Genomic DNA, 20210 nt, shown 5'->3' on the forward strand with positions numbered 1-20210 from the left:
CAACATCACTATCTTCTCTGACAATGATTACTACCATATGATGGTCACTCATCCCCAATGGTTCTCTCACAACTAGATTGCAAACTAATCATTTATCACTGCTCAACACCAAGTCCAATAAGGACTGATCCTTTCTTGGTTCCTCAACACATTGCTCCAGAAAACCATCCCGTATGCACTCCAGAAATGCCTCTGCTAGTTTACTGTGTCTAATTTGATTCTCCCACTCGATATGCAGACTAAATTCTCCCATATCACAGAAGCTCCTTTAATATTTGCATTTTGGATTTCCTGTCTCATGCTTTTCCCAATATTGCCACTGCAGTTTGATGGTCTGTATATCACGCCCATCAATGTCTTCACCCCTTGTTTTTTTTGTACCTCAACGCATTTAGGTTCCACATCATCGATGCTCATATATTTCATCAATGTCGTATCAATAGCATATTTAATGAACAATGGAACACCACAACTTTTCCTTTCTGTCAGCTTGGTTGCCTTTGTGGCCTTGCAAGGAGATTTTCTCTCCGGCGAGGAAAATGCTTGCTTCACATGAACAGGAAACAGTCACGTTGCCCTCGCCGGTACAACGGGAGACCATTGATGTCCCCTGGGGAAGCCGAGGGTAAGGGGAGAGAACCCCTTGGCCTGGCCATCATGGAACATTGGAAATACCCACAAGGCACATTTGCAATGCTCGTCGGTTCGTGCCAGGGGCTGCGCCTGAAGATGGGTCTATGGGGGCTGGATCTGGATAGTTTGGGATAATAGGGGAGCTGCCATGCTGGAGCGGCCTGATCAGGGAGAAAGGCGGCATTGTGATTGGTGTGGGCGAGCGCGGTGCCCGCTGACGCTCTGCAGCTGTGATTGGTGAGGAGAGGGAGGGGGCCCCGGGGAGGGGGCCCCACTGCCATTCTAAATGTGATCGGTCGAGGGTGGTGATCGATCTGGGCCATGGATGTTGCGGGGCGGGCGCACTATTTACTGGCAGTGTTTGTTCTTGCGTTCAGTTGCGGGCCACGTGATTATTTTGGGGGTTGCAGGGGGCTGGGTTGAGCCTTGCTCAATTTGTTTCGTAAAATTCCGCCGAAAGGGTGCTATTAGAAATTTTTTCACGTGACCGGAGGTCGGTGGCCAGTGGCATATCACAGGAGTCAGTGCGGTGTCGCATATTGGTCATGACATAAGTTAACAATGCAGACCAGAATGTCTTTTGGGGTGGGTTGAGCAGATGACAGAAAAATTCTGGAAAAGTGGAGAAGTAAATTTTGCATTGCCAAAAGACATAGATTGGTTGGACATCCAGGCAGATGATTGGCAGTTGGAGTTTAAAATTGAAAATTACATGTGATTCACTTTGGAAGGAACAACACGATAAGCTTGTATGAAATGAATTACAGGGCACTCAACACTGAGAAAAAAGAGGGATGTCCGGAGTGCTTGTCTTTTTTCCAGATGTAAGAAGTAGTTGGAAGAGAGAATGTCCGGGTGCATGAGGTCCTTATTGTGCTGGCTGCTTTTCCGAAGTAGCGGGAAGTGTCGACAGAGCCAATGGATGGGAGACGGGATTGAGTGATGGACTGGGCTACGTTCACAACACTTTGTAGTTTCTTGTGGCCTTGGGCAGAGCAGGAGCCAGACCAAGCTGTGATGTGACGAGAACAATTGCTTTCTAGGGTGCTTCTGTGAAGGCTGGTAAGAGCTGTAGCGGACGTGACAAGTTTCGTTAGTCTTCTGAGAAAGTAGAGGTGATGGTGGGCTTTCGTAACTGTAACCACTGTGTGGCGGGACCAGGACAGGTAGTTGGTGATGTGGACACCGAGAAACCTGAAACTCGGCCACTTCCACTTCTTCCCAGTTGATGCAGACAGGGGCATGTCCTCCAATATGCTTCGTGAAGTCGATGACTATCTCTTTCGTTTTGTTGATATCGAGGGAGGGATTATTGTCGCCGCACCATTTCACCACATGGTCTATCTCTTTCATGCACTCCATCTGATATTGCCTGAGATCTATTGAGTTACCAGCAAACTTGAAAATCGAGTTGGGGGGTGAATTGGCCAGATGCTCGTTGGTTTATAATGAGTTTAGTAAGGGGCTGAGGGCACCGCCTTGAGGGACATCAATATTGAGGAAAATCTTGGAGCAGGTATTGTTGCCTTTCCCTCCTGTTTATGGTCTCTGTGTTAGAACAACTACGATCCTGTCACAAATGGAGGAGCTGAACCCCTGTCCACGGAGTTTGGAGATGGGTTCTGGAGTAACAATGGTCTGAAAGGTTGAGATGTTTTTCATAAATAGGAGTCTGCCATAAATGCCCTTGCTATCCAGGTGTTCCAGCGTGGGGAACAGGCCCTGGGGATGGCTTCTATTTGGGCATTTTGTGGCGATAGACGACCTGTAGTGGATAGTGGCATAAACTATAGGAATAGCAGGGTTATATTGGAGATGCCCATTCTTTGGTTAGGTCACAAATGGAGTACATGTGTCGTTCGGTTTGCTTCACTACCAGAAGGATTTGAACGCACCGGAGAGGGTGTTCATGATATTTGCAAGCATGTATTCGGGATGGAGAATTTGGGGAATGAAGAGTGGTTGAATAGGCTCATTGAGTTTTATTTAGAGTAGGGAAGGCTGAGGGTAACCTCATTGAACTGCACAAGATTATGAGCGTTGTAGATAAGATGGGTATGAAGCTGCTTTCCCCTCAGCTGAAATGTCCGTAACGAAGGGACATCATTTCAAAGTGTAGAGCAGGAGGTTTAGAGGTGATTTGAAGAAATATGTTACAACCCAGAGGGTCTCGATTGCACTTCCTGGGAGAGTCACAGAGGTGGGCAAACCCACAACAGCTAATGAGTGTAAAAATGAGCACTTGACATGGCATAACACTCAAGGCTTTGGGCCGAGTGCTGGAATGTGACATTAGTGCAGATTTAGTGTAGTCCTGTCGATGCAGACTCGATGGTCCTCACGGCCTCTCCTGTAAAGGATAACACAATGCCTAATACTTCTGAACGTGTAACTCTAATTTCCAATGCTGATGTATTTATATTCCCTGCAATCTGAAAACTTCAAACTTATACAAAGCTATCACCATGCACCAGAATATTAGTGTAACCAACAGTAACCCAAACGATCCCATGAAAATAAAACAAAACAGTCAATCTTGTCTCTGCTCTTTTTTTGTTGCAAGACCAATGTATGAACCACGATGCAATCGACATTTACTCACGTCTTTTTTTTTACATTGGCAGCAATTATTTTAACTTGTACTTAATCATGTAATTTTTAGGAAGACACGAACATTGGAAAGTTATATGGAAGCAAGTGTCATGTAAGCAGATAATAGGTTAGCAGCGAATATTATCAGGTTCTTCACAGCCTGGCTCCTTCCCATATCTCTGCATTTTTAAATCTTCAAATGTTTTAACAATTCAAAATTAGAATCGACCAACGGAACTGATTCCAGGAACCGATCGGAAATTGCATTCCAAATCCGCCATTACAGCCACTGCCAACATTTACTCTTCATTTAATTTAAATTCTTGAAAATTTTACACTCTGTATCAAATTCTCAACTAATCTCTACTGCTCAAAGCAGCAAAGCCCCAGATACTGAATTGTCCTCACCTAAACTACCATCTGACATGTCCGTACCGAGGTGATTATACCCCTTTTGTGCATCGAACATGATATACAATTTGCATTCAAACTAAAGAATGGAAATCGTGCTTGGCAAATCTAGGAGACATTTTGGAGGATTTAACTTATGGACTTCATTAACAGGAGCCAGCGGATGTCATTTGTTTTGACTTATAGAAGGCTTTCGTCGAAGTGCCACACACGAGATCAGCAAGTTAAGTTGAAGCACATGCGATTGAGGGAAGAGCATTGAGAAGGGTCGGAACTCGATGGCAGACCGGAAAAAAGAGAATAGGAATAAACAGATCGTATTCCGAGATGACACAAACCTGGGTGGGGCGAAGCGGGCGGGGTGGGGTGGGAGTGGTGGTGGTGGTGGGGGGGGGGGGGGGGGGCGGGGAGAGGTGGAGGAGGGATCAGTCTGTGTTGTTGTGGCCTATTAGTGGAGAACTATGTGAAATTTGAGGGCTGAAACGTGCATCACCAGTACTTCCGGTGACCAACATAGAAAGAACAGTACAGCACAGGAAACAGGCCAATCGGCCCTCCAAGCCTGTGCCGCTCCTTGGTCCAACTAGACCAATCGTTTGTATCCCTCCATTTCCAGCCTGCTCATGTGACTATCCAGGTAAGTTTTAAACGATGTCAGCGTGCCTGCCTCCACCACCCTACTTGGCAGCGCATTCCAGGCCCCCACCACACTCTGTGTAAAAAACGTCCCTCTGATGTCTGAGTTATACTTCGCCCCTCTCACCTTGAGCCCGTGACCCCTCGTGATCGTCACCTCCTACCTGGGAAAAAGCTTCCCACTGTTCACCCTATCTATACCCTTCATAATCTTGTACACCTCTATTAGATCTCCCCTCATTCTCCGTCTTTCCAAGGAGAACAACCCCAGTCTTCCCAATCTCTCCTCATAGCTAAGACCCTCCATACCAGGCAACATCCTGGTAAACCTTCTCTGCACTCTCTCCAATGCCTCCACGTCCTTCTGGTAGTGCGGCGATCAGAACTGGACGCAGTACTCCAAATGTGGCCTAACCAGCGTTCTATACAGCTGCATCATCAGACTCCAGCTTTTATACTCTATGCTCCGTCCTATAAAGGCAAGCATACCATATGCCTTCTTCACCACCTTCTCCACCTGTGTTGCCACCTTCAAGGATTTGTGGACTTGCACACCTAGGTCCCTCTGTGTTACTATACTCCTGATGACTGCCATTTATTGTATAACTCCTCCCTACATTATTTCTTCCAAAATGCATCACTTCGCATTCATCCGGATTAAACTCCATTTGCCACCTCTCCACCCAATTTTCCAACCTATCTATATCCTGCTGTATTGCCCGACAATGCTCTTCGCTATCCGCAATTCCAGCCATCTTCGTGTCATCCGCAAACTTGCTGATTACACCAGTTACACCTTCTTCCAAATCATTTATATATATCACAAATAGCAGAGGTCCCAGTACAGAGCCCTACGGAACACCACTGGGCAGCACGGTAGCACGGTAGCACAGTGGTTAGCATTGCTGCTTCACAGCTCCAGGGTCCCAGGTTCAATTCCCGGCTCGGGTCACTGTCTGTGTGGAGTTTGCACATTCTCCTCGTGTCTGCGTGGGTTTCCTCCGGGTGCTCCGGTTTCCTCCCACAGTCCAAAGATGTGCGGGTTAGGTTGATTGGCCAGGTTAAAAATTGTCCCTTAGAGTCCTAGGATGCATAGGTTAGAGGGATTAGCGGGTAAAATGTGTGGGGGTAGGGCCTGGGTGGGATTGTGGTCGGTGCAGACTCGATGGGCCGAATGGCCTCCTTCTGCACTGTAGGGTTTCTATGTTACTTCTATGTTACCTCCAGCCGGAAAACGACCCTTCGACCACTACCCTCTGTCTCCTATGGCCAAGCCAGTTCTCCACACATCCAGCCACTTCTCCTTGTATCCCATGAGCCTTAACCTTCTTAACCAACCTGCCATGGAGGGACTTTGTCAAATGCCTTACTGAAATCCATATAGACGACATCCACGGCCCTTCCTTCATCAACCGTTTTTGTTACTTCCTCAACATCTGGAAATTGCAGTGCTCTTAATTCCACGCTATTTGCTGCATTGGGATTTGTCAGACGGGAAATTGGAATGGATGAGAAGATGAACACACGTTTTGCATTGCTGAATGAGAGCATGCCGTCGTGGCTTCAAAGGCTGCTCTGGCCACATCTTTGATCAAGCAGCAGGACTTACCAATCGGCAGGACATATTGTGGGGTTACTCTTAATCCAAGATTACCTCCAGAAAGGCCACACAATGTGACTGCCATTTTGGCTGCATAAAGTCGCCAGCAGCATGGCAACTTCTGTAATCCGTGCACGACTTAGATTCCTGGCAATCAGACTCGGTTCCGGCATGCTCACTACAGCGGTGTCATAGCAGCATCATACCAAGAGTTCTCCACTCACTTCCTACACCACACTCCACCTCCAACAGGCAGTCCCCACCAAACCGCAACTCCTGTTCGGCCGCAGCATCTCGGGTTCCACACATCTCATCACAAGCCTTCTGCACCCTCCACCTCAGGCTTCTCAGCCACAGACTCCTGTGCTACGTTTCCAACCACAATATTCACCTCTCTCTGTCACTTGCTGCCACAGCTGTAGCAGTCATCCAGGACTCACTGAACACCGAATCGTTCACTGTTCATGTGACACCACCATGCAACCCCGCTTCCCCCTCCCAATACACAGACACGCTGTGCGATGCACCTCTGGGTATATTACGAGTACTCACATATGTACGTTGGACCCTTACTTTTAAACTGCAACCGAATCATAGATCCCCTTCAAAGTTGCACAGATGGCTCGTCACCTCCCCGACACAAAATAGCTGCGGTCCCCCTGGATCAAAGGCTCTCTCTCTCTCCGACCTATTCACCCCAGGAAATCAAACGCCACCTCATGTGTATACCAGTGCTCCGTCGCACACTCCTGTCTCAGCTTTAGTCATTCTTCAACCTGCCTCATAGAGAATCTCTAAAGAAAATTCTGCCTCCATCGACAACTTCGCAATCGACCAACAAACCCGTACCCACTGCTTCTCAGCGCTGTCGCTATTGCCAGTTTGCATGGTATACAGGTGGAGAGTTGGGATATGAAGCCTCGAGGGAACGGGACAAAAAAGAAATCCTGTATTGGGGGTATGAGGCCATTGGATGTGTCACGTTGGGCGGGCCAGATGCGGTAAATTGGTAAAGAATCCGTCTGAGGAGTGTTGAGGAAATATCAGAGGTCAATGATTTTAATTAAAAATGAATGAAATTGCATATTGCAGAGAATCAGGAAACAAATTACCTGAACTTGGCATGATGCACACATTCAAGGGATCGACGTTCAGCTCAAAACATTAAATGGGGATGTTCCAAATAGAACCTTTGAGCAACGGGTGGAGGAAGATACTGCTGTAACCAAGGGAGCAGTGTGATTCGCTTCATGAAATGTTCACTGGCTAATGGTGGTAGATCAAGGCACAAGAATTCAGCAATTGGGACTCGAGATCCAGGAGGGAACGAATTTAAGAGAAGGAAGGGAGAAGACAAGGAAGGAACAGAATGGACGATAAAAGTTAACAATTCAACAATTTCAGGACCTTCCGCTTTGCCACTCACTCCCTTCTGCATTCTGCCACTTAACTGACTTTGTAGTTTATTCAAATTAAAAGCCCTTCAATATGTTTCTGGATTAGGTAATATATTTGACGACAGTGGATAAGTCGTCACTAAAACTAATGTTCTTCCCATCCTGACGTATAATTTCCCTTTTTTTTCTGTCTCCTGCAGCTAACTTAGCTACGATTGCGATCTTAGCCTTTCGAAAATGTGGTCTCTCCAAATCTGTCACACGCTACCTGCTGGCCATGGCAACAGCAGATCTACTCCTTCTTATTATCGATTTGATATTAAGACACATTCCAATTGTTTACTGGGAACATTTTTACTTTCTGTGGTCCATGCGTGTGTGTAATATCCATGCAGTTCTCCTGTATGCATCAACTGACTGTTCTGTTTGGTTTACTGTGACTTTCACCTTTGATCGTTGTGTTGCTATTTGTTGCCAGAAGCTGAAAAATCAATATTGTACAGAGAAAATGGCTGCTGGGGTTCTGGCAACTGTTGTTGTGCTGAGCTGTTTCAAGAACATCTTCTGGTATTTTATGTTGTCGGGCAGATACATGCTGTGGAACAACCCATGGTTCTGTTTGGTAACATTCAGTGTTCAGGTGTCTCCAGTTTGGATAATTGTCGAGTTTCTGCATCACATTCTAACCCCATGCTTACCATTTGTCCTGATTTTCTTGATCAATGTTGTCACCATCAGGCACATTATAGTGAATAGCAGAGCCCGTAGAAGACTTCGAGCTGCAAACACTGGGGATAGTTCCAAAGATCCAGAGATAGATAGTCGACGGAAATCTATAATCTTACTGTTTGTTATCTCTTTGAATTTCATTGTGTTGTGGGCTGCTATAATGGTGTTTTCTGTATGCAGGCGGATGTATTATCTATTGGATAATTATGTACTGATAAGTGATGTTGTGCAGGAAATGGGCTTCATGTTGCAGCTGCTGGGTTGCTGCACAAACACTTGCATCTATGCTGTGACCCAGACTATGTTCAGAGAACAATTGAAAATTGTGCTCAAATAACCGTTTATTTCTGTTGTTCAATGCATTCAAAGTTATAAAGAACTGAATCACTGATCATTCGATAATTTTGTCATCATACGTTTTTTTTCTAACGGGGTCACAAGCTACCACAATCGCGACAGAGCAGGAAGTGAGCTGCCCACATGCTAAAAAAAATGTGGACCGGTCTGTCACTGCAACAAGAGACTGCTGTGTATTTCCCACTCTGAAGAAAGGGAGACACTGCAACGATCATTAGAGAATGAGAAATTGTTGCAATGCAGAGAGACAAGGTGCCCGCTTTGCTATGGTAATAACACTGACACTGTATGTATGCGTATAATGGTAATGGAGGGCAAGACTTCTCGCTATGTTGACAATCAGGACGTTCTCTGTCGCTATGATGGCAGAGGGACGGCTGGACATTCTCAATATAGTAGCAAGGCAGGCAGGGTCTTCTTTCTATAGAGGCAGAGCTAGTCCATCATGTTTTTAGCTGAACGCACCAGGACCAATTCCCAATAATTCAACAGCTCCATTTATCGCCTGCACTCACAAATTAGAAAGTAGATGAGGAAGAAATATTATCCATTGGTCCAAGTTCCATTGCTCGCCATTACAGTGAATTACGGAGTTGGAAATTCATTTCAAGTGTACTGTAGAATGGCCTACTGGTATTACTCCAAAAACTCAGCTCATGTTGTGTGGACCCTGATTCAAAACCCGCCATGGTAGATGGTGGAATTTGAACACAATTTTAAAAAATCTGGAATTAAATATCTACTGATGACCATGAAACATTGCCAATTGCGGGAAAAAAACGGATTCACTAATATCCTTTTGGGATTGAAATCTGCCGTCCTTACCTGGTCTGGCCTGCATGTAACTCCAATACCAGTCCAACGTGGCTGACTCTCAAGTCCTCTCTGAAATGGCCTAGTAAATCATTTAGTTTCAATTGCTACTAGAGACGGCCAACAAATGCTGGTCATCCAACGAAGCGCGCATGCCCAACAAATGAATAAATAAAATGTTGCCAAAATGCCTGGCTCACCGGGGTGGCATGAGATATCCCAGGTAAACCATCGTGCGATAGTTGTATTACAATCAGTACTGGAAGGTTAATTTGAACCGCATACACTGGAGGGAAAATCTGCCAGGTCCGCTAGGGAAGGGGAAGATACACCAGGTGCATTCTGAGAAGCAGAATGAAATATATAATACACTAGGCAAGATGAGGTATGCTACTGTAAATTGGGCAATTTCTTCATATGCCATGTGCAACGGTTAATGTGTGGTGAAAAACTGAGCGGATATGAGACATACGATATGGCAAGGAGGAATTGGTCAGATGCAAGGTGCATTGGAAACTGATTGCAACTTACAAAGGGATACAGACGGTTGAGTGTTCGAGATGCTTAATGTAGCATAGTACCGAGGGGAGGCATGGAAATTACCATCTCGTCGTCGAGAGGGCTTATTCACAAGGTGCTGGATGTGAGGTAATATACTCTGCCACAAGGTGTGAGGTCCTACTTTTCCAAGCAAAATGGGAGGGGTTTGATTCACCCGGTACGATACTGCAGGCAGAGAAATATACCACATATACTGTGGTGTATGTCATATGAAGCACACCGAGGGAGGGGACAATATACATGGTGATCTCGGAGAAATGCACACATATGCCACCGACATGAGACATCTGCAAAGCGATACAAACATAAGGAGGAATTGTATGAGTTGCACTCGGTGCAATCGATGGAATATAGAAATGTAACATGAAAAACATAGTAGGGGCATCATATACCAGCTTTCTTACAGAGTGAAGAAATGTAACAGTTAAATTGGGGAAGTGGGTAATTATAAAAGATTGAAAATTCGTCAGCAACGAGATACAAAGCAAACCAGAGCACCTTGCCTATTATGGCATGTGTCTGGCACAGTCCAACATATTTTCTTCATGTTGCACAAAATCCTTGGGATCTGTACTGGTTTTACGACGTGCACAATTTTATGGTCTGTATGCTGTGAGAGTCGATATTAGATTCAGCATCCATATTCTTTATGGGGTGGCACCGTGACACGGTGGTCAGCACTGCTGGCTCACAGCTCAAGGGATCTGTGTCCGATTCATTGCTTGGGTCACTGTCTGTATGCAGTTGCACGTTCACCCCCTGCCTGTGTGGGTTTCCTCTGGGTGCAACGGTTTCCTCCCACAGTCCAACAATGCGCAGGTTCATTGGCCTTGCTAAATTGTCCCTCAATGCGTATGTAAGAGGCATTAATAGGGTAAATATGTGGGTTTATGGGGCGAGCGCCCAAGGTGGGATCGTGATCGGTGCAGACTCGAAGGGCCGAATGGCCTCCTTCTGCACAGTAGGGATTCTATGATGATTCTATTTCAGTGTTTGTAATTTTTCAGGGTCTGTATTTGTTCAGGTTCTGACGTGCAAAGAACAATACAGCTCAGGCACAGGCTTTTTGGCCCTCCAAGCCTGCGCCGCTCATGTGCCCAACTCGACCATCCGTTTGTATCCCTCTATTCCCAGTCTATTCATGTGGCTATCTTGATAAGTCCTAAACGATCCCAGCTTGTACGCCTCAAACTTTCGTGGCAGTGCATTCCAGGCCCCCACCACCCTCTGTGTAAAAAACGCCCCCCTGACATCTGTGTTGAACCTTGCCCCCCTCACCTTGAACCTGTGACCCCTTGCGTTCGTCACCTCCGACCTGGGAAAAAGCTTCCCACCGTTCACCCTATCAATGCCCCTCATAATTTTATACACCTCTATTAGGTCGCCCCTCATCCTCCATCTTTCCAGGGAGAACAACCCCAGTTTACCCAATCTCTCCTCATGGCTAAGACCCTCCATACCAGGCAACATCCTGGTAAACATTCTCTGTACTCTCTCCAAAGCCTCCACGTCCTTCTGGTAGTGTGGCGACCAGAACTGGACGTAGTATTCCAAATGTGGCCTAGCCAACGTTCTATAGAGACGTAACATCATATGCCACGTTTTATATTGTATGCCCCGTCCAATAAAGGCAAGCATACCATATAAATTCTTCACCACCCTCTCCACCTGTGCTGCCACCTTTAAGGATCTGTGGACTTGTAGACAGTACAAGTCCACAATAGTTTGCAGCCATAAGTTATTTTAGATTTTTCATTTGTTTTGGTTCCTTTGTTATTCTCGGTAAGGTTATCATTTTCCAAGCCCATGTTGTTTTCAAGTTATGCTTTAATTTCATGTTCCAGCTTCATGTTATGACAGGTAGATTATCCCATTGAGCGTCATTATTATTCTTTAAGCATCTATCAATTGTGGTGTTCATTCAAAAACCATATTGGTATTGTACGTATTTTCAGGTCAATATTACGCCAATAGCGTATATGGGTTTGCAGCATTGGATTCATTTTGTTGCACGCATTGGGATCAGTGAGTCCATTAGTTTCAGGATCTTTTATCGTTTCATTGTCTTTATTCAATTCAGAATCTCTATTAGCTTCTGGGCCTGAATTAGCTTCAGGATGCGAACAATGGGCGCTTTAGCTGTTCTTCATTCATTTGAACGAGAGGCATCGTGTTCAAATCTTACTCCCACACTTGATAGTCAAGGAAGCAGCTTTCATAATGCGGCCAGACCGATTGAGGTATTAAATTTCTCATCCTGTGAACATGAGTCAATCACAACTGGTAACAATTTCATAGATTCTTGGTCACGATGGGTTGGACATTAATTTGAGCTTCGACTGTCACTTCTCAATCTAAGGACAACCATCTTTTGGAAACAAACGCTGGCCTTGCTTGCGAAGCTCAGATAGAATGAAAGAATAAACAAAAAGCTTCGCAAAATAAAAGTAGGCACGAGCAGTAGTCAAGTTGACGAGATGGAAATAATTTCAACCTATGTTGTATGTTATTAAGAAGCTTGGACGAGTGTTATTCACAATGACACCTCGAGTATCATCTCTGGAAAAATGACGATAAAGGATTGATATTACTGGAGAAGTTTTAGTTTTAATAATTGTGTTCTATCTTAAATATTTTACACGCTGTGTGGAAGCTGCGAAACAATACAAGCGGAACATGTTGAGGGATAATTCTGCATCTTACTTTCAAACTCAGATAATCTGGAAGACGGTCCTCGTGTCAATGTTTCTGCCTGGTAATATCCCCCGTGAACTTTCCATTATGATTCGTGAATGAAGTCATTGATGGAAGAAACTTGGATTTGTTTTCCCTTTTGTAATAAGATATGTACCTGACCAGGAAAAGAACTGCGATCTAAACTACTGAAGCAATTTTAACAGACACTGATATTCACAATATTTGATGAAATTACTGAAGATATTTTAACTTATGCATATTATTAAGGAAATCTCCATTATTATAGTCAAAAAGCAGAACATAGAACATAGAACATAGAACATAGAAAGCCACAGCACAAACAGGCCCTTCGGCCCACAAGTTGCGCCGATCACATCCCCACCTCTAGGCCTATCTATAGCCCTCAATCCCATTAAATCCCATGTACTCATCCAGAAGTCTCTTAAAAGACCCCAACGAGTTTGCCTCCACCACCACCGACGTCAGCCGATTCCACTCACCCACCACCCTCTGAGTGAAAAACCTACCCCTGACATCCCCCCTGTACCTACCCCCCAGCACCTTAAACCTGTGTCCTCTCGTAGCAACCATTTCAGCCCTTGGAAATAGCCTCTGAGAGTCCACCCTATCCAGACCCCTCAACATCTTGTAAACCTCTATCAGGTCACCTCTCATCCTTCGTCTCTCCAGGGAGAAGAGACCAAGCTCCCTCAACCTATCCTCATAAGGCATGCCCCCCAATCCAGGCAACATCCTTGTAAATCTCCTCTGCACCCTTTCAATGGCTTCAACATCTTTCCTGTAATGAGGTGACCAGAACTGCGCGCAGTACTCCAAGTGGGGTCTAACCAGGGTCCTATAAAGCTGCAGCATTATCTCCCGACTCCTAAACTCAATCCCTCGATTAATGAAGGCTAGTACGCCATACGCCTTCTTGACCGCATCCTCCACCTGCGAGGCCGATTTAAGAGTCCTATGGACCCGGACCCCAAGGTCCTTCTGATCCTCTACACTGCTAAGAATGGTACCCTTCATTTTATACTGCTGCTCCATCCCATTGGATCTGCCAAAATGGATCACTACACACTTATCCGGGTTGAAGTCCATCTGCCACTTCTCCGCCCAGTCTTGCATTCTATCTATGTCTCGCTGCAACTTCTGACATCCCTCCAAACTATCCACAACACCACCTACCTTGGTGTCGTCAGCAAACTTACCAACCCATCCCTCCACTTCCTCATCCAGGTCATTTATGAAAATGACAAACAGCAAGGGTCCCAGAACAGATCCCTGGGGCACTCCACTGGTCACTGACCTCCATGCAGAGAAAGACCCCTCCACAGCCACTCTCTGCCTTCTGCAGGCAAGCCAGTTCTGGATCCACAAGGCAACAGCCCCTTGGATCCCATGCCCTCTCACGGATGTGGTGCCAATCAAGTGGGCTGCTTTGTCCTGAATAGTGTCAAGCTTCATGAGCGTTGTTGGAGCTGAATCCATGAAGGCAAATGAGGAGTATTCCATCAGACTCCTGACTTGAGCCTTGCAGATGGAGGGCAAGCTTTGCGGAGTCAGGAGGTGAGATATTTGCACAGTATTCCATGCCCGTGACCTGCACTTGTAGCCACTGTGTTTATGTGGTGACTCCCGTTGAATTGCTGGCCAATAGCAACCCCAAGGATGTAGACAGTTGGAGGCTCAATGGTAGTATCACCACGGAATATCAGATGGCGGAGTTCAGATTGTCGCTCATTAATGATGGTAAATGCCAGGCATTAGTGTGGCGCGAATATTACTTGCCACTTGTCAGCGCAAGTCTGGATATTGTCCAGATCATGTTGCATTTGAACCTGGACCGCTTCAGTATCTGAAGAGTCGCGAATGTTGCTGAACATTGGCAATCATCAGCGGGCATCCCCACGTCTGAGGTGATGACGAAGGGAGGTCATTGATGAATCAGCTGAAGATGGTTGGGCCTCTGACAGTACTCTGACAGATTCCAGCAGAAATGACCTGGAGCCCTCCACAACTACACGCATCTTCCTATGTGCCAGGCATGACTCCAACAAGCGGAATGTTTGCCCCCTGATGCCCATTGATTCCAGATGTGCTGGGGCTCCTCGATGCCACACTCGGTCGAATGCGGCCTTGATGTCAAGGGATTTCAGTCTCACCTCACCTATGGAATTCAGCTGTTTTGCCCATGTTTGAACCAAAGCTGTAATGAGGTCAAGAGCTGATTTACTCTGGCGAAACGCAAACAGGGCTTCACTGAGCAGGTTATTGCTGAACACTGAACAGGTTATTGACTACACCGCCGATGACGCCTTCCATCGCTTTGTTGATGATCGAGTGCAGACTGATAGGTTGGTAATTGGCTTGGTTGGATTTGTCCTGCTTTCTGTGTACACGACATACCTGGGCAATTTTGCACATTGTCGGTACATGTCAGTGTTGTAACTCTACTGGAAGAACTTGGTTAGGGGAGCGGCAAATTCTGGAGCACAAGTCTTCAGTCCTATTGCCGGAATGTTATCAAGGCCCATTGCCTTTGCGGTATCCAGTGCCTCCAACCATTTCTTGATATAACATGGTGTGAATCGAATTGGCTGGAGACTGGCCACTGAGATGCTGGACACCACTGCAGGAGGCCGAAGTGGATCATCCACTTGGCACTTCTGGCTGATGATTGCTGCAAATACTTCAGCCTTAACTTTTGCACTGATGTGCTGAACTCCTCCATCATTGAGGATGGGGATAATTGTGGAGCCTTCTCCTCCAGTCAGTTGTTTAATGGTGTAGGGGAATCACACCAATTCCAGGTAGAATTAGATCAAGAAGGATAGAGGAGATGGGTGCCGACGGTTCATGAATGGGGAATTTTGCACAGGATGGGCCGGCGTAAACCATAACGGATCGATCATCCATAAGGGTGGGATAGCTCGGGGAATGCACGTCCATGTAGCAGATATGTGGTAATATTTAGCAAGGACAACACACTGGTTAACTGATCGATTGGAGGGAGTCTGCAAGATGGAATATTGTTTCATGTGGCAGATGTTGAACAATGACAGCTGCAAGGACCTGTGATGGGGCCCGCAGCAATTTATAATACATATTATGGATTCGAACATAAACACTCATGATTCAACGCTTCATTTTCATAAAAGGGCTGTAATTTGCTATTGGGAAGACAAAGAGAGGCATCAGGGAAATATGGCAGAATAAATGAATGACCAGCGGGATTCCAGAACGATTCCAATGAGTTGGAGAATCGAATGTACTTAATTTGGTCATTGGAATAGAAAACCATAAGGTACTTATGAAACATGTAACACTGTATGTTCAAAAGATATGGATATTCTTGTGCAAGGCACGCACAATGTCAACAGACATATGCAACTTTCAGGCAAATGTGGTTTTTTTTGCCTTTTATGTAAAACCCAGGGACCCAGGTTGAATTCCCGGCCTGGGTCTCTGTCTGTGCGGACTCTGGTTGTTCTCCCCATGTCTGCGTGGTTTTCTTCCTGGTGCTCCAGTTTCATCCCACAGTCTGAAAGATGTGCTGGTTAGGTAGATGGGCCAAATAAATTCTCCCTCATTGTACACAATGTGTGGCGACTCGGAGATTTTCGCAAAAACCTCACTGCCGTGTTGATGCAAGCCTACATGTGACACTAATAAACGTAACTACTGTGCCCCAAGTCCGCCCTAAGCAAAGTGAAATGTAATCGTTCAGCCCTCAATCATATCATGCTAACTTCTCACCCAAAGTGATAGTTGCCATGTTCCACATCTCTCCAAACTCATACAAACTTGAACAGGCATTAAAAGGCTATTACCTGAGGCCCACATGATCGTGCTGGCCGTATGAAGAGGCAGTGTGGGAAGACTAGTCAACAGGTTAAAAGGCTTCCATCCAGGGTCAGGAACAAACCTCTTTCGCAACGTGGGAAGAGAAGAGAGTACACGTTATTGCAATTCTTTGCGACCAATTTTTGTACGTGTACAAAACGATAATAAAAGGTATTGAATTTGAAGCCATAACGAGTCGCATTCTGACTTAAGACACCGGCGACGAGGAAACACTTCCCTTCAGCACTGGAAGATGGCAGTGTATTGCTAGATAGTGAGGGGAGTGAGCCTCGAACGTACAAAATAGTGTGTTATATACGCCAATTAAAATGTGGCAACATGGAAAGAACGAGCTGCTTGGCTCAGAAGAGAAGAAGTGAGGTCAATAGAGTGAAATGTTGTGATATTTCGTTGTAGCAAATGGAAAGATAACTCACAAATAATAGCCAAGATAGAAGTTTAACATCTGTCGCTCCAATGGTTGGAATTTTAGCGCCCTGCCCGTCACGGGAAGTGGGGTGAGCGTGGGGCAGACAATGGGAAAGCCCCTTGCTCTCCGGTGGGATTTTATTGCCTCGCTCGTCCCAAAAACGTACAATCCCACCGAGGTCAATGGACCTTTCCATTGTCCGCCACTTGCTTGCTTTGCTTTCTGTGGAAGGTGGGGCAGTAAAATTGTGGACAATGTCTTTTGAACAGACAGTCTATTTGGCCATGCAGCATTTTAACCCCGACTATCAGTCGTAATTTAAATGTACAAATTGCATTTTCCAGTGTGTGAGTAAGTCGAGAGAATATCCGGTTTCCTGGCCGGTTTGCTTCTTCAGGGGAGATGTTAGGAGACGATAGAAAATTAGAAAGAAAAAAGCAGGAGTGGACCAAACAGCCCTTCGAACTTGTTCCTCATTTATTTTGATCATAGATGATCATTCAATTCAATGTTCATTCCCACCTTCTCCCATATCTCTTGATACCTTCACCCAAACAGATGTACCCAATTTCTTCTTGAAATCATGCACCGTTTTGGTCTCAAATATTGATTGTGATAGTGAATTCCACAGGGTCACCATCCGCTGAGTTTGTTCTATGAAATAAATAGCCTTGTAATGCAAAGGAATTTACAGGCTGAGCTCAAAATCTCCTGAGAAAAAACTGTGGAAATGCTCAGGCGACCTAAAGCACTGAGCAGGTCGCCAGTAAACCACATGGCGCGCCCAAAGCGGTGAACTCTTTGTGGTGGGAAGTGGCCACTGCGAGCAAAAGCCCGACTGGCAAGAAATAGCAAGAGATCAACAGAAATGGAGACAAACACTAAGATTGTTTCCATTCGGAAGCGGCAGGTGTGCATTTCAGAGAAACGATCTGATGCCGAAATTACATATTTTAGCAATGTAATAGGAAGCGTCATTTCCAGACGTGACGCAAAGTGAAGCGGTTCGGGCAGAACTTGCGAAAAAAAAGGGAATCCGACTCGGGGCACGATGGCATGCCTTAAACGAGGTACAAATCAGGAAAGTGACTGCAAAAGATTGTAAAAGCATAGAATCTACAGTGCAGAAGGAGGCCATGTGGCCATCCAACCTGCACTGCGAACGACCTCCACCATAATCCCACACATGTGCCCTCCTATTCCCCATGACATCAAAGGCCGAACACCTGCCCCTTCATTCTTCCATGCTTACCAGCCAAGGGCCAAAACAATCATTCCAATTTATGCAGCGTTTCACTTGCACTCTTTCGATTTGTTCTATTGCATTCGATACTCCCAACGTCGTCTCCTCTGTATACGACAGACCAAACGTAGACTCGGTGATTGCTTTGCTGGGCACCTTCGGTCTGTGCACAATCAGGACCCTGGTCTTCCTGGTGCTTGCATTTGAACACACGATCTTGCTCCCATTACCACATGTCTGTCATTGGCCTGCGGCAATGTTCCAGTGAGGCTTAATGCAAACTGGAGAAACAGCATCTCATCTTCTGGCTGGGCACATTACAGCCTTCCGGTCTCAACATCGAATTCAACTTCAGATGATTAGCTCTAACCCACTTCGACCCCTGTGTTATTATTTCACTTAATTTTTATCTGTTCTCTACCTTTTATTTCTTTATTGTCTTTCTTCATTTTACTTCCCACCCACTCTTTCCCCCTACTTTATCCCTCATTTCCTTAGGTTTTCTTCTCATTTGCTTCCCCTTTTTTCTCAAGTTTAGCTGTCTCTCACCCATCTTCCCACTCCCCTCACATCTTCATCTGTGGCAGCTTACCTTATGATTACAGCTTCTCTGCCATTTGACCATTCACACACTTTAGTCTCTCTATGTCTGCTATCAGTAGCCGGTCACCTTGTTTTTGTAGCTATGGCTCATCCTTCATTCCCTCACACTTTAATATAAATATCTCACACTTTCTATGAATTTTAGCTTTGTCAAAGTGTTATCGGTATTTGAGACGTCAGTTTTTTTTCCCCCTGCTTCGGCTTGCTGAGATTTTCCAGCATTTTCTCTTTTGGTTCCAATCCCACAGTTCCCCAGTTCCCATTACGTCTGATGCCCAATTTATGTTGTTTCTCTACAACCCATTTTGGAAGGGATAGATTGAGAGGGATTTTTAATGCATGGCTATATCCGAATGTTTTACTTGTTCCCACTTTATGTGTACAGATATGTTCAAAATTACCAAAGAAGTCGAAATTTTAAAACAGGTCATTATGGAGGAACCGACCTCTCGGCCCACGATGTGGACCGAACATGACGCCACATTAAACGAATCCCTTCTAACTGCCTTTGAAATTTCTCCCTCTATTACTTGCATATTCGTGTGCTTATCTAAAATCGCCTTAAACGCCCCTATCGTCTCTGTGTACACCTCTAACCGTGGCAGCGCGTTCCAGAGACATACCAATGTGTAAAAAAACCTCACGTCTCTTTTGAACTTTCCCCCTCTCACCTTAAATCCACCCCCCCCCTAGTATTAGACATTTGAACTCTGAGAAGAACGATTCCGGCTGTCAACCCGATCTATGTCTCTCCCCTCATAATTTTAAACATTTCTATCAGGTCTGCACTCAGCCTCCGACACTCCAGAGAAATCAACCTTAGTTGTCCAGCTTCTCCTTATAACTTGTTGTAAGTTTTAGGGCAAATCCTCCATGGGATAAGGAAAATGGCCGACTGGTTGTCAAGCCACATGAATATGCAAGAGGCTGGGAATAACGAGAAGGTCGAGACTGGGATAATCTAATCAACCGGAAACAAAGGAGTAAATAGCCCAGCAGCAAGACAATGGGAACAGAGATCATTCCATCCACAGACAACATCAATGACTCAGCTCGCTGATGGGATTCCAATCAGGATGACTCAGAGAACATTTAAAAGACATTAAAATGTCAATTTAGGCTGTCGGCCCTTTTGTCCCAGTCAATCGAAACTATTAATGATCAGAAACTGTTTTGTGTGAGAGAATCACTGCTTCAGGTTTTAAAAAGGGACAAGAAAGCTCTGGTTTCTCTCTCTTTTCTCTTCGGACGAGCATGGCAACACTCTCCACTCTCTTCTCCTGTTCCTGCCTCTCGTTCGTCTCTAGCACGCAGCCCGAAGCCCACTGAGCAAATTAAACTAGGATTGTGAGTACCCACCGGTAATTCGCGAAGTTCCGGAGATCATCATAGTGGATGAGGCTTTGGGGAAAGGGGGGCTTTTGCATGCACCTTTCATAGTTTAAGACACTGGTAAACTTGTGTAAAATAAGCATTCCGTGTGCCCGTTTTAGTATTCCTTCCATAGCCATAGTCTTATAGAGCATAAGGCATTGTGTGTTGTTTTCCTGGTGTTTGGTGATTGACCTTGATGTTTTAACAAATATATATACATATATATATATATATATATATCTTTGACTTCCATTGGAGTCCGTTTTGATCTTTTCAATTTCT

The 20210-nt window shown here is 45.4% G+C and overlaps 1 protein-coding gene across 1 annotated transcript; it reads left to right on the forward strand.

Moving 5' to 3' along the window:
* Window positions 1-552: 552 nt before the first annotated feature.
* On the forward strand, window positions 553-8335 carry LOC144487452 (putative G-protein coupled receptor 139). The gene is made up of 2 exons (XM_078205531.1): window positions 553-625; window positions 7470-8335. Exons 1-2 carry the CDS (start codon window positions 553-555, stop codon window positions 8333-8335), a joined length of 939 nt encoding a protein of 312 aa, XP_078061657.1.
* Window positions 8336-20210: the final 11875 nt, after the last annotated feature.

The sequence above is a fragment of the Mustelus asterias genome, unplaced genomic scaffold (genome assembly GCF_964213995.1).
Source record: "Mustelus asterias unplaced genomic scaffold, sMusAst1.hap1.1 HAP1_SCAFFOLD_800, whole genome shotgun sequence".
NCBI classification, from domain to species: domain Eukaryota; kingdom Metazoa; phylum Chordata; class Chondrichthyes; order Carcharhiniformes; family Triakidae; genus Mustelus; species Mustelus asterias.